We start from the raw sequence: 15,324 nt of genomic DNA on the forward strand, positions 1-15,324 counted from the left end.
AGGCGAATGAGATGAGACTGATGTTAAGATCACAAACATAATAAGAAGCAGGAAACAAAAGGGAGTTTGCAAGAAGTGAAGAACGCCACGGTAAGTGAAATATTAAATTACAGACCGTTCACAGGTCAAACAAACTGACTGGTCGGTAACTCTCAGGAGTCGTAGTACAAATAATTAATTACAAAGCACAGACTTGAAAATGTGAATGTTTTTTTCTCAGCTTGAGAAAGTACCTGTGTATTGTTACAAAGGAGAGAACAGGGCAGGGATCTGCTGACTAACTCATGTCAGTCCTAATCTGGTTAATCCAGTAGTTACTATGGTCACAGTCCAATAGGACCTTAGTCAGTATGACCCATTGCATAATCCCAACCTTTATCCCACTTCAGGTCCGTCCCAGCAACTCTCTGCACATGTACGCATCCAAAGGGCATCTGGAGTTCACAAAACATTGTTGTTGTGTGGGAATATTCCTGGGACAGTAGTGGCCTATAGCTTCAGGGGGAGAGCTTGTGTTCAGAGATTGACAGGTTCAAGTCCCACTGCCTGCAGGCCAGCACTGTAGACCCTGAGGATCATTACTTACTTTGTCTTGTGTTATTACATTGACCTTCACTCTACCAGGAAGTACCACGGAGATCAAATCCTTCTTTTTTGGGACACATGGCCAAGTTTATTGATATGACCCCATTCAGACGCTTTACAAGGCACACGACAGTGCAATAAAAAAACACAAGGGACTTTAATACACTCAAACAAGCCAAATAAAAAATGTGTTTCAAAAAGAAAATAGATAAAGTAAAAGATTCATGAAAAAAGTACGATATACAGTTTTACATGATAAATAATTTGACAATGAAGCACATGAACACTGCGACCGGACGGATGGATGAATGGAGAGAGAGAGAGAGAGAGAGAGAGAGAGAGAGAGAGAGAGAGAGAGAGAGAGAGAGAGAGAGAGAGAGAGAGAGAGAGAGAGAGACGAGTGGGGGCAGAGACAATCCAGACTACTGAACTGTAACCAAGTCCTATGATTATATGAACCAATCAGTATATATTGGGTTATTTGAGCATTTAATGCTAATTCAAAATCATTTGTGGTTCTTTGTAATAACTAGTGTTGCGTAGATTTGCGCAGCATTGCTTGGTTTGGGTGGCATGGCTCGGTTGGTAGAGCGGTCGTCTCCCAATTGGAAGGTTACAGGTTTGATTCCCCTGTCCACATGTCAAAGTGTCCTTGAGCAAATGACTCCCAACTGGATTGCCTCCATTGGTGAGTGAATGTATGTATGTATGAATGGGTGGATGTAAAGCGTTTTGGGACTCCTCGCACAGTTGAAATGCGCTTTATAAGTGAAGTCCGTTTGACCATTTAGATATGAATAATATTTCTGGACTTCCTCGAAGCTCCATGGTGCCCCCGGCTAGCTCAGTTTGTTAGAGCATGAGACTCACAATCTCAAGGTAGTGGGTTCATGTCCCACGCCGGGTGCCAACTGATATACAGTCTCTGGTCTGACAAATCAATTGTGAGATGACTAGTAGGGCCAATCGTCTTTCTGTTTAATAAAGTTGGACGAGGTTGTCCTCATTTGTTGGGTGGGCGACATTCCCATTGTTGTAATTTTAAGAATAAAACAGTCCTGATAAATGACACACACACACACACACACACACACACACTTTTTTTAAATGACACTTACAATGCAGTGATGATGAAATACTGATTTATTCATCATTTCATGATACAATCAATAATTTTTTGTTTGTGCTGAAAATTTTCGATCCGCTGTGAAACCAATAATTCAATGACTTCAACTTGAGTTTGAGTAAAATCAGGATGTAATCCTCATGATAAGTATGATTATTTCAGAAACATAAAACCTTGTTGACTTTTAAACAGACAGGTACACATTTCCTATCAAACATTCTCTAAAATGACACAAGATGTAATTAAAGTTATTACAAAATTCAACCTTTCTCTTAGATCAAATTCTTATGTTCTTATCTTTATCTATTGATATGTTGGATACATATTGTACAATAAACAAAAAGGTATAAGTATGTATGTAAGGAATTATTAGTGGGCTTTACCACAATTTGTTAAAGCCCAGAAATCAATCACCACGCTTGTGTTGCATAACATAGTGCAGTTCAACATATCTACAGTGTAATACAGAAACCGCTCCGGATCACTGGTGATGTATGTTGTTTGTGCAGGGAGGGTTGGATTTCATCAAGGTTTACTTTCTTTTCTTGCTACTCCCGACGGGTTGACAATGCAGCGCCGCTCACAAGTGTTTGTGGAGGTGAAGGACGTTGTTACAGACGGGGCAGTAATGTTCAGTGTCTTTGCAAGAATCCACACAGAAGGGAATCAAGCAGCAAGGCCATATGCTGTTGGAGAGCAAAGAAAGCAAGTTAAAAACCATCAAATATGATGTGTGCATGTGGATTCACGCATTGTTCTGTCTCTGAGTTGGACTAAATCAAAACTTAAGATCATACTTTTAGACTTGAATCCCTCTGTGAATTACTATCACGTTACACCGAAAGTGAACCTCACACCGTTGGAATGTTTTTCTTCTCTTTTCTTTTTCAAATTATGACACAAACATTAGACTCATGCGTTTGTGGGATGAGCGGATCGGGCTGAGGACGTGGGTTACATGTGGTCCAGAGTCCAGAGACACAAGCTTGTGTTTGGATGTTTGCAGGTTCAAATCCCACAAGTTGCCTCTGTTGGCCCCTGACCCACTGTGGGCATTAGGGTTGGTAAAATACAGAAAAGGAATTTCCCCATTGGAATCAATTAAATGTGCTTTCTTTCTTTCTTTCTTTCTTTCTTTCTTTCTTTCTTTCTTTCTTTCTTTCTTTCTTTCTTTCTTTCTTTCTTTCTTTCTTTCTTTCTTTCTTTCTTTCTTTCTTTCTTGTGTTGACCTCCATGAGGAGAATGTGCCAGTTTGTGGTGGCTGAGTAACAACAACAACAACAACAACAACAACAAAAATAATAATAATCCATCCATCCATCCATTTTCTCCCGCTTATCCGTTTCCGTGTCGCGGGGGCGGCAGTCTGAGCACCGTCACCCAGATCACATTGCACCGATCAAGAACCTTTCCTGTGGGTGGTGAGCCCACGGGAAGAAATAATAATAATAATAATAATAATAATAATAATAATAATAATAATAATAATAATAATAATAATAATAATAATAATAAATTTAATTTGGAGGTGCCTTTCAGGTCACCCAAGGTCACCTTACAGAGAATAAGAGCAGAACGTCCAGTAACGTCCTTCAACAAGCAGCAGAGGCGCTTTTGTTTATTGAATTAATGAAGCGATTCATTTCCAACAGGTCTTGTTTCTTCCGACGTCAACGATCCACCAAACAAGAGTCAACAGCAAAGAAAAGCCGCATGTCATTAGCAAAGACGAAGATTTTCAATGGGTGCGACACAAATTCCACGCTCAGCCCACACGTGCATATTCCTTCTAAATCTGTCATCATTCAATGTTGCTGAGGTTTACTGAGAGGAAGCATAACAATCACACGTCTTTACTTTTTCTACTTTGTAGCACTGAGTTTGTTCACGGATGGTTTTACTGATGAACTGCATTCAGGTAGAAGAAATAACTTTGATTCGTACAGTAAAGATATTTTTCATTACATGTTTCTAAGACACCGGTTTTCTATTGAGGGTATCCGGCTTCCTTATGAACTGACGTCGACATCAATACAGACTCACCAGTGGTTTTAACTGAGAGCAACTCGGTTTCACAAACACCTTGAGGTTAATGTCAAACCGAATTACCGTGTTTTCACACACACTTTTTGTATTTCACGAGGCCTGAAAACGCCCGTGGTGCTTCGCAGTGTTTTCATGGTTGCGTGTGTCGGAGGCTTCTACTCACAGGAGGACTCCAAGCACGCCGCAGATCAGCCATGTGAGCAGGCCGTTTTTGTGCTCAGTCCTGGTGATGACAGTGTTGTGGCAGTGAGGACAGACCGTCTGTCCAGGAACGTCTGAAAGGTTGCTTCCCACCACCACTGTGAACGCCACGGAGCAAGCTTAACAAAAGTTCCATTGTGAGGGAAAACACTGAGGAAAGAGACGTACCAGGCTGAATGACCACCGCTTGCTGTGCGTTGTACTGGTAAGCAGGCTGATGAACTGCACAGAAGACAGAAACGTTTCAATCACCCAAACTGAAATGGCATTTATAAATCCAGAAAGGAGAACAGTACTAAATGATGCAAAAGAGGAGCACAAGGGCAATGATCTCATACAATGTGGAATGGCAGGCGCAGAATGGCCCATTGGAGGGCCGGGGTAAGGTGGTGCTGCCGAGTCACACATTGGTCCTTGTCCTTTATCCATGATGTCTGTCTGAAGGATTGGATAACAAACATAAATAAGAAATTACAATCGGCTCTGTATGCAATAAGTATTCATCGTAGATGTTCTGACTGAAGCGAAGTCCAGGTCAGAAGGTTAAGACCTGAAGAAGGCTTCGGTTCAGACTGAATGCTGGTGTCTCTGCCCTGGAACGGTGAAAACTTGTTGATCGAGGAGGGGTATAGTCAAAGAATGTGTGACACGAAACTTTCGTCCAGCAAGGAAGCAGGTTTGGTGGCATTGTACTTTTATTTTGTAAGGAGAAAACAACCAGAAGTGGAAGGACCCAGAGAGTCTCTGCAGGAGGTCAGATACAAACACAGCTCGGTTAAAAAAAAAAAGAAATCACACAATTTCAATGATCTAATGTCTCCTGGTCAGTGAGTCTGTGTCTCGGTAATGAAAGATGTTGCTCGCAAGCCTGTTGATCTCGTTTGTCAATTCCACGAGTGTCTTTACACAACTTTATGTATTAGGAGAAGAACCATGCGAACAGCTGCATTCCTCTAAAACACGATCAAGTAAACGTTGTGCGTGACGATCCCCCCGGACTCCTCTGCAAACAACAAGCCTCCCCTCGTGCCCTCCATCACCACTGAACTATAGTTCTAACAACAAAATAAACGGCATAAATCAGGAGGTTTGCCATATCCAAAGTCAATGTACATAAATATTCGAGGAGATACAACTCGAATTGCGATTGTTATTATGTCTGCTCGACCAAAAATGTGATTGTGTCTTAGCAAAAGAACTGATATACAGAAAAATGGCTTCGACAGAAACGATGCAGATTCGTATGAAACAGTGAGAAGTTGTGAACGCAGTGCAACCTTTCCAAATGTCTTCCGAGGCAGATTTGCCACAAGTTTATTTTTGTCTTTAAGTTATTCACAGTACCATGAAAGTAGATTATAAAGCTTCATTGTTAATCAAACGTGTTCACTGTGTTCTCATTCCATTGTTGGAATGGCCAAACCATTGTCCTGAAACCCTTGGCCCTGTTTTTCTCGTTTCTGCTCCTGCGTGTTGAATATAAAGAACAAAACAGTCGTTCTGCCTCCAGGCCCTGTGACCTTCCTCCTCCATGCTGTCCGCCACATTGTTAATCATTCCCTCGAAATCATCCGTCTATAAATGTGCTGTAAATCAAATCGTGTGATTTCCATGAAGCTTGTCGAGATAAAATATGGACTTTGACATGTATTCATGAATTTCCTTCGTCCCGATATTGAAGTGAGGGCTGCAGGGAACTGAGGTTGTGGGCGAAAGCAGAGTAGAGCTGGGCAAGGCCAGCAGTCCATCAGAGGGAAAACCCAGAGAGAGAGAGAGAGAGAGAGAGAGAGAGAGAGACAATCACACACATTCACCTGCAGGGAGTGTAGCGTCACCAATCAACTGCGCCCACGTCTTTCGTACTACTGGAGGAATTCTTGTGGAGGACAGTAACTAAAGTCGTCAAATCGTGCCACACTGAGTGGAGCTTTGTGTCGTCGTGGACCGAGCAGGAGCATCAGACGAGTCGTCTCTTTGTGATTTTAGCAGTAATCCCCTCCGCAGCCTGAGTTGGGCCGGTTTTGGCTCCCGGACGTTATGTTTGAAGGTTTGTGCTTCTCTGCACATTTCCTTGATCACCGAGTCACTTTACAGTCACCATAAGTAGAGAGACATCCATGAATTGAAGGATTGAAAAAAAAGCTGACTGTTCAGGTGTTGTTGAACCTGTTCCTCTCGTCCTACAATTAAAATGTAAATGTAAATTCACGCCCGCTTTCGTTGTTTTTAAGACTTCTCGTCAGAGATGACAGATTTAGTGACGCCACTACGCTTTAATTATTACAATTAGCTGCCTTTCCATCACTTTTGTTGCTCACAAAAGGAAATATAAAGTCAGTCATTAGGTGATGTTCACTGATGTGGATTAAGTACAGGCCACTCACAGGCTTGTACTTCCTTGTTTAACTTGAAAGGTTCTCAGAACTCTTTAGACAAAAAGTTTATCTGAGCTGACAGAGTCCAGTGTTAGATTTGAAACTGAGAAAATAAATAAATAAATAATACGTCAAACTTAGATAGCGCTTTTTTTTTTTTACACTCCAAGAAGATTGCTTGGAGCTTTATAAAGCTTTTTTTTCTGTAATAAATTAGATAGATTTTTATTTATGTATTTATTTATTTTTATTTTTTATTTATAAAGAACTTGGCTTCTCCTCTGATCTGCCTTCGTTAGTCAGTCAGCTGACAGAGTCCAGTGTTAGATTTTAAACTGAGAAAATAAATAGATTAAATAGATTTTTATTTATGTATTTATTTATTTTTTATTTCTTATTTATAAAGAACTTGACTTCTCCTCTGCTCTGCCTTCGTTAGTCATTCACACTTGAGGAAAAAGGAAAATATAACCAAAGATGACTGGTTTTGGTAGAAATACAATGTATTTGCTTTTATATTTATAAGCTATAGATGTCTGAAACAAAAAGATAAAATAAACCCAGAAGCATTAACCTCTCTGCTTGTTAAAAACAAGAACTATTGGATTTTAAAGAAACACTTTCACTGCTTACCTTGCTCTGAAGGTGGCACCTGCTCCGGGACCTGCTCCTTTCTGAGGTATTTGTGGAACTGAGGTGAGACAACCTACGCTGCTGTGATACATCAGACAGGAGGTGGGGCAGCATCCTGAAAAGGTTGCAATCATTTACCTTGTGTTTGTCTAGAGTCATTTTATTGTTGCAGCAGCAACATCTTACGTCCCATTTGCTGAATGACAATTCCTCTTTGCAGATGAGCTTTTCAGGAATACACCCCTAACAAGTAATATTACAGAATATTAAAGCATTTTATTGCGTGTTTAAAACTTTCCTTTGTGTAATGCTGCTTACTGTCCACTGGTTGGCAGCAGTTGACCAAGAATATCCAGAGACAGATCTGTTGGAGGAATACAGCTGTTCAATAGGTGTATGAAACAACAATACAGTTGAGGTGTCTGAGTATAATTTACCTGCTTAGAGTTTGAACCACACTGCACCCTCCAAACACCAAGCTCCACAGAGTACTTTGTGTTGTTCCCAATGCTTTTCACTTCATAGGATAATATTTCTCACAACTCTTTGGGTCAACAGGCCCCAATGTCCACCAGAGGGCCCCCAAGAGCAAGTACCTTTTAGGATTTAAAATTTGTTTTAGTGCTGTCAAATAAAAAAATCAGATTAATCACTGGGTTGCAACAAAAAGCAATAGCCATTCTCGTTTGATTGTAAATATCTGGTAAGTCTTTAAAAATGGTCTTTCTGTTAACTATTTCAACTGATAACCTCATGGTTTTGCACTTCTTTCTTCTCTATGAAAAAATTAAAAGGAAAAGATCATGTGAAAATATATTTTTTCTGCTGCTGCGACCACAGACATATCAATGCTGTGGGCAATTACTTACTGGCAATACATTGCAAATCCCCTTCATGAGAAACACTTCTTTTTGCTATTTAATGAAGACGGAAGGTTTCCAGAAATCAATGAATCAGATCGCTATCGAGTGTATTTCTTTTACCTCAGAAACATTAACCTCTCTGCTTGTTAAAAAGAAGCATGAGTAGATATTGAGAAATACTCTCCTGCTTACCTTGTTCTGAAGGTGCTTCACATCCTGTGGCTGCTCCTTTCTGAGGTATTGATGGAACTGAGGTGAGACAACTTATGATACTGTAATGCAGAGCTGCCTGATGCATTTGCAATATATACATGTGCATAGAGCCCCAATGTCCACCAGAGCGTCCCCAAGAGCATGCACATTTTAATCTGATTAATCACAGGGTTGCCGTGGATTAATCCCGATTAAAAATCATTCATTTTGACAATGTAAATATGTTGAAAGAAAATGTGTCATAACTCCAAAAGCCAGTATGTCTACATTTGAACTCAGGAAATGAGATATATGAGCTTTACCCAAATCCTTGGGTTGCTTCAGGATGCCTGTATCAGAGCTTTTCCAAGCCCAAATTGATAAAAAAAAAAACAACAACAACGACACTGGCCCAGGTAAGACTTAGTGGACTTGTAGTTATTAGCATAGATAACAATTCTGGATCACAAGTACGTCATTGGAGATATTGCCTTCAGAAAAAGCAAAGCGGCAGCATCCTGTATTGGCTCTTATGAGCAATGTAAATCACTTTGTTCAGTCATTTTTGCAGCACTAATGTCTTACATCCCATTTACTGAAAGACAACTTCTGTTTGCAGATGAGCTTTTCATCAACACACACGTAACAAGTAATATTACAGAATTTTAAAGGATTTGTTTAAAAGTCCTGCTTTGTGTAATGTTGCTTACTGTCCACTGGGTGGCAGCAGTTGGCCAAGAATATCCAAAGACAGGTCTGTTGGAGGAATACAGCTGTTACAGTTTTTCCCAATTGCTAAAAACACAAAAGCCAATTCTCTAAACCAAATGACCAGTTCTCTAAACACATTAAATAAAACTCACCCCCATTTGCCAAAACCATAAACACAATTCACATGAAGACACAATTCGCGAAACACAATCCTCCTTTCTTCATAAATCTAAACACATTTTGTCTTGCTAAAACACAAGTTGCAAAAAACTTTTCAAATTAAAGTTCATGTGATGCAAAATGCTTGCCACAGTCAGCAAAATTTGAACACAATGAACACACCTGGCTTCATTCATTAAACATAACGAGTCCAAATTGAAGACACTTGTTGCAAATGATGTGACTACACCTATAAAAGCCAGTTCAGAATGCACAATTTGCTGAAGGTTCAAACAAACACAATGAACTGAGGCAGAGTCAGAGGAGTTCGAGTGAGGGAGTTCGAGTGAGGGAGTGAGGGAGGGAGGAGTGGAGCGGAGCGGAGCGGAGCACAAACTCGCACCACCATTACAGATGAGAAGCGAGCAACAGTCATTGATCATGTCATTGTCCGTGGCTGGACAGTGACTGAAGCAGAACTAAGAGTCTGTCCAAACCTGAGTAGGTTCTCAGTGGCCACCATTATCCGGGAATTCAGAGAACACAACAGGTATTGTACTGTATTGCTGTGTTGGTCCCTACAATAGATTTTTACAGTATAGTGGAGTACAATTGGTTTCAGCTCAGTTGCGATATTGCAAAACATGTCCATTGATGCGACTGAATGCATGTTTTTTTTACAGTAGAGTACATACAAGTCAGTACTGTAATGCATGTTTGTTTCTCTAGAGTTGAAAGAATGGTACATGGAGGTGGGAGGGTTGCCATATTTACACCAGCACAAGAAACCCTCATTGTGGACATGGTACGGGAGAACACCATCAGACTCCGAGAAATCAGGGACAGAGTCATTGCTGACAACGTCAACTTTGAGAACATTGACAATGTCAGCTTGACCACAATAGACGGAGTTCTCCGGCGCCAAAGGGTGCGCATGAGGCAGGCCTATAGGGTACCCTTTGAGCGCAACTCTGATCGAATCAAAGACTTGTCACGAGTACGTGCAAGTAAGTATACATCCATGTTCACATTGCAGTGGGTGCACATACTGTGTTGCTAAGTGGCCTACAGTACTACAGTACTACTGTATTGACTGTTCTGGACACTTTGACATTTTCACAGAGGATATTCCGGTTGGACTCGATGGCCAGATCTCATGAGTACATCTTCCTGGATGAGGCTGGGTTCAACCTCATGAAACGAAGGCGAAGAGGCCGTAACATCATTGGCTAAAGACGTATCGTTGAGGTTCCTGGCCAACGTGGGGGAAACATCACTCTTTGTGCTGCCATGAGTTCAGAACGGTTTGTCCACCGGCATGCTGTCCTTGACTCATACAACACCCAACGTCTCCTCACCTTCCTGGCAGAGCTACGAGACATCCTCCTGGACCGCCAGCAACAGAATCGTGGGCCTGCAGATCATCCCATTTATGTTATCGTTTGTTTCCATGGAACGAACCAGATTAGAGAGGTTTAACATCAACCAACAATTCCTCAATGTCTGTCTGCCACCCTACTCACCTTTCCTCAACCCCATAGAGGTGTTTTTCCCATCATGGAGGTGGAAGGTGTATGACCACCAACCTTACATAAGAGAGAACCTTCTCAGGGCTGTGGACCTGGCCTGTGATGACCTGCCTGTGGAGGCCTTCCACGCCTGGATCTGCCATGCCAACGCGTTCGTCCCACGTTGCCTGGCAAGGGACAATATTGCCTGCAATGTGTGTGTGTGTGTGTGTGTGTGTGTGTGTGTGTGTGTGTGTGTGTGTGTGTGTGTGTGTGTGTGTGTGTGTGTGTGTGTGTGTGTGTGTGTGTGTGTGTGTGTGTGTGTGTGTGTGTGTGTGTGTGTGTGTGTGTGTGTGTGTGTGTGTGTGTGTGTGTGTGTGTGTGTGTGTGTGTGTGTGTGTGTGTGTGTGTGTGTGTGTGTGTGTGTGTGTGTGTGTGTGTAATTTATCCCACCCTGAACATTGTTTTCAATGAGTATCGTTGTGTGTAATGGATCCTCTGTAGTGTTTGCATTGAGTTGTAGTGTACATACTGTATTTTCTGTAGATTTACACACATCGATGAATGCCCAATACTTTATATTTATATTTATTTCTCGTCGTCCAGCTCGTGAGTTTCCATTTTTGTTTTCCGTAACACAGTCCCAATGAAATACTCACGACGAACTCCTTGACCTGATAAGAATTCAGTATGAAGGCTGGTACAGGAGCATGTCCTCAAATATATAATATACATAATAAAATCGTCCGTTATATGCTTGTATGGCTTCTTCTGTTCAACCTGTGCTTCCAAATCTGTGTGCATGCCTGGATGCATTTTCTTACTTCACCAATATTTTGTGAAAATATTAGTTTTTTTGGGTCAACTTTTCCGTTTTATGTTTTACAAAGTATTGAGGAGTACAGCCAAGAGTTCTTTACGTCGCGTTCATGCACTTCTGTAATTTCAGTGTGATGTTTGCAGTATCCACCCACAGGATTCCTCCATCCTGGGATGTAACGGGTTGAACACACACACACACACACACACACACACACACACACACACACACACACTCAAATTCACACGGAGGGACAATCTAGGTTTACCGATGAACCCCTCGTACATGTTTTTGGACTCTGGAAGAAAAGCCGAGTCGTCCAATGGAAACCCACGCTCACACACGGGGAGAACAACACAACTCATTGTGAGGCGACAGTGCTAACCACTGCTCCAGCGACGGGATGACCTGGCAAAATATCAAAATGACAAGGAAAGCGTTAACTTGAGTGTTTACTTCACTGGAGATATCGCTGATTCAGTAAAAACTGTAAACATGAGCAGAGTACCTTTAGCATCCGAGTCGTACTGTGAGGATTCTTTAGTGAAAGAACAGACATGCAGAAGGCTAGAAAATGAATCATATAGGGGATATGGCTTTTAGGCATTTCAGTGTTTTGAACCAGGGTGCGGATATATAAAAATAGCATCAAGTACAAGTGTTGCATGTATTTTTTCTGCGAAATGTTAAAGTTGTTTTGGTTTTGTGAAACGATATTTGATGACACTTTTACTTTCTACTTTCTACATAATGTACTCTTACCATGTTGAACTCGTACAAAGAAAAGTGTGTGATTACCTTAATGTGTTGGCTGTTGTTCTATAATCTGTCTAGAGATGAAACTTACTGCTGCATCACGCTCCTGAACTGACATGAACTTAACCTCCTGCACTGAGAGAGACACGGTTTACTTAGGAATATAATTCCTGTCATTACAGAGGATTGTTTCCTGCTGCTACACATGATTACAGGGAAGTGGCAGCAGAAAGTACCAAACTTCTATTCTATTTTATAGTTAATGATACAGAGGCTGCAGAAGGTGATAAATTTAGGAAAGATAGTCACAAATAGACAATATTTCTTCTGTCAAACATTGTACCAAACCTTGTTATGTAAGTCATTTTATTATTTAATTTTTTTTACCAAAATCACGTCATTTTACGGGATTGTATGAAACTAATACTTAATAGTGCATTGGATATACCAATGAGAATGTATAAGCGCTTCAATTTTTCAAATGCTTATTATATTTGAATCACATATACTTTATTTTTCTTTTCTTTTTCTAAAAGTTACAACAGGACAAAGGTGACTTGTCCTGAACTCTCTCTCAAAAAATCCTTATGGACTAAAGTATTTTCATGAGTTCAATGAATTATTATGCATTCACTGTGCGAAAAACTACTTTTACATCATAAAGAGAAGTCACAGAGGTCAAACCCAAGACTTGGTGGCTTCCAAGGTAGAAAAAAACAGACTAAGAATGGAAGAAAATATATTTTCTGAAAGCATTGAAACCAGCATATTGAAGCACTTTGAATAATTAGACATAAATTTGCATTTTTGCAATTCCTTATAGCTACGAGGATTTTCTGTCGCTGAACGTTCAGCAACATTTAATACCTGTGGGCCTGTCGGTATAGAAATAGATCATAAATGTAATAACCTCTGTTTTGCCTTGAGCTGTCTTCTTTCCCTCGTGTCCCCTCCTTCTGGCTGAGGGAAAGCACTGGGAAAGCGCGTCATCAATTCTAATATCAGACAACATGACGAACGGTATATGATTCTGTCCTTCAGCCTTAATGGGAGCAACGCAGAGACGAGTCACGTTATTTCCAGCTAAATAAACATTTAGTGTCAAGTGGCAGGAAAGTGACTCGATGTAAACATCAAGATTTTCCGTCAGTTATGATCAATAATGCAAAACTTTCACCCACAGCATGGTGAAGTTTTGGTTACGGTTTCTTTTGCTGCTCGATCTTGCGCTTACGGACCTGAATGCTGCAGAGAAACATCCCTTTTCCTGCGTGTCACAGCCTGAACGTGAGACAGTTAAATCCACCAGAAGAAATGTTAAATTTCAGTATCACTGAGGAGAAACTTAAATTCTTAATTTCCCGTTACCTTTCAAGCATGACTGCATCTGCTGAAACGGAAGAAAACATGACATTTAGTGTAATTAATAGATATATTTATTTCTACCCGATGATTACACATTTGGTTTTTTTGTGCCAACATATTGACAGAAACAAAACAGTTTATTGTAGGAATTTTTTTTTTTTTAAATTTGTAATTAGCCGAGAAAAAGGGCATTTTAAAAACCTTTTTGCAGTTTTATATCTTTATGTGATGCGAATCAATCCGTTTTCTACATCAGTTTGTCCAACGTGAAGTGGGGTTGGTGGAGCCAATCCCAGCTGACGATGGACAAAGAATCCCAGTTCACGTTCATAGAGTCACCATGTGGATACCAGAGGAAACCCATGCGTCCACAGGGCCACAATGCAAACTCTGCACTGAAAGGCAGGCAGCAGAATGGAGAATTTCACATGTTGTATTTGTTATGGCGCTGGATTTATTATTAGGGACCGAGCAGAAAGGCTGAGGCCTGGACCTGGAGGTCTGGACCTGGAGGCCTGGACCTGGAGGCCAGGACCCTATTGTATTTGTAATGTTTCTTCTTATTATTAGTTTTTTGCAGCAAACTTGTGATTATTTTTTTTGGGTCATCCCTCTTTCTCCTGGTCTGGTTTTCTTGCACACCATGTTGTTCTTATTTTAGTTTCCACACGTGTGATTCATTGTTGATGTTGATCTGTGTTCAGTTCAGTGTTTATTGCTCCTCTGTGCCATCGTCTCCATCCACACACACACACACACACACACACACACACACACACACACACACACACACACACACACACACACACACACACACACACACACACACACACACACACACACACACACACACACACACACGGCATCCCCACTGTGAAATATGGTGGTGGCAGCATCATGCTTGTGGGGAACACCTGTGAGTGTCTGTAAAAGACTTGCGACTGGGGCGGAGGTTCATGTCCCAACGACCCGAAACATCCAGCCAGAGCTACAATGGAAAGGTTTAGATCAGTGTCATCACAATGAAAAAGTCAAAGACCAGATCATCACTCAATTGAAAATCTCTTGATGACTTGAAACCTGCTGCTCAGACGCTCTCCATCCAGTCTGACTGAGCCGGAGCTCATTTACAAAGAAGAAATAACAGACCTGCAGCTCTGACTGCAAAGGCGCAAAGCTGAAGGTGGATCTACAAAGTATTCACTCACCTTTTTTTTTTTTATTAGTAGATGAATTTGAAAACCAAGTATCATTTTCCTTCGACTTCCCAATTATGTAACACAGTGTGTTGATCTGTCACGTTACAAAAATCCCAATGAAATACATTTACACTTGTAGTTGCAATGTGACAAAATGTGGAAATGTTCAAGGGGTATCAATACTCTTTTTTTCAAGCCACGTTAGCAGTCCTCAACGTGTACCTTGTTTTCATGTAAGGTGCCAGATGACATAAATTTAAAAAAAAAAGAAAAGAAAAAAAAAGAAAGGATATTTCAAAATGCTAAACTCAACCAAAAAGGACTGTGACATTACATGGACGCACTGAATAATAACGTAACAGCATCATTCAGCAGCACTTCAGCACAGCATGTACTGTTCTCAGTGACCCCTCTGTTTGTGTTCTGTTCTGGTCCAAACTAATAAAGTAAAGTTAGGCAGACCTGACATGGCTGCAACACTTTTTTGTCGAAGGACCTATAACTCGTATAGTTTCTGACAACTGACTCATGAGCCAATGTTTTGCCTTTTTTCCCCAACTCATTATGTAATAACGCTGCATTTTGAAATGCTCTGCCACATTCTTTCATACAATTCTTGAACGCATTTCCCAATAAACTTTGTCGCATTTGGTAATAACTTTTTACATATGCAACAGTTAATACAAAATGTAGGTTAAATGATTAAATGCACTCAGTGGCACTAACAATCTGGTTTAATGTTTTCAAGACAAAAAAAAATGACTGGTGGAAATACTGGTTGGCTT

At 40.7% G+C, this 15,324-nt stretch overlaps 1 protein-coding gene across 2 annotated transcripts; it reads right to left on the reverse strand.

Moving 5' to 3' along the window:
• Positions 1–656: 656 nt before the first annotated feature.
• Positions 657–8,131, reverse strand: LOC308109712 (LITAF domain-containing protein-like). 2 transcript variants are annotated; one of them, XM_080463477.1, is made up of 7 exons: positions 8,022–8,131; positions 7,404–7,562; positions 6,967–7,330; positions 4,297–4,396; positions 4,127–4,180; positions 3,921–4,056; positions 657–2,397 (listed from the first exon to the last, which is right to left on the reverse strand). In XM_080463477.1, exons 3-7 carry the CDS (start codon positions 7,123–7,125, stop codon positions 2,292–2,294), a joined length of 555 nt encoding a protein of 184 aa, XP_080319603.1. In that variant the 5' UTR covers positions 7,126–7,330; positions 7,404–7,562; positions 8,022–8,131; the 3' UTR covers positions 657–2,291. The 2 variants fall into 2 exon arrangements, with proteins under 2 accessions (XP_080319603.1, XP_080319604.1); XM_080463478.1 differs by lacking the exons at positions 7,404–7,562; positions 8,022–8,131 and having other exon boundaries at positions 1,712–2,397; positions 4,297–4,392; positions 6,967–7,002.
• Between the last annotated feature and the right edge of the window lie 7,193 nt (positions 8,132–15,324).

The sequence above is a fragment of the Lipophrys pholis genome (genome assembly GCF_963383615.2).
Source record: "Lipophrys pholis genome assembly, chromosome: 5".
Classification (NCBI taxonomy): domain Eukaryota; kingdom Metazoa; phylum Chordata; class Actinopteri; order Blenniiformes; family Blenniidae; genus Lipophrys; species Lipophrys pholis.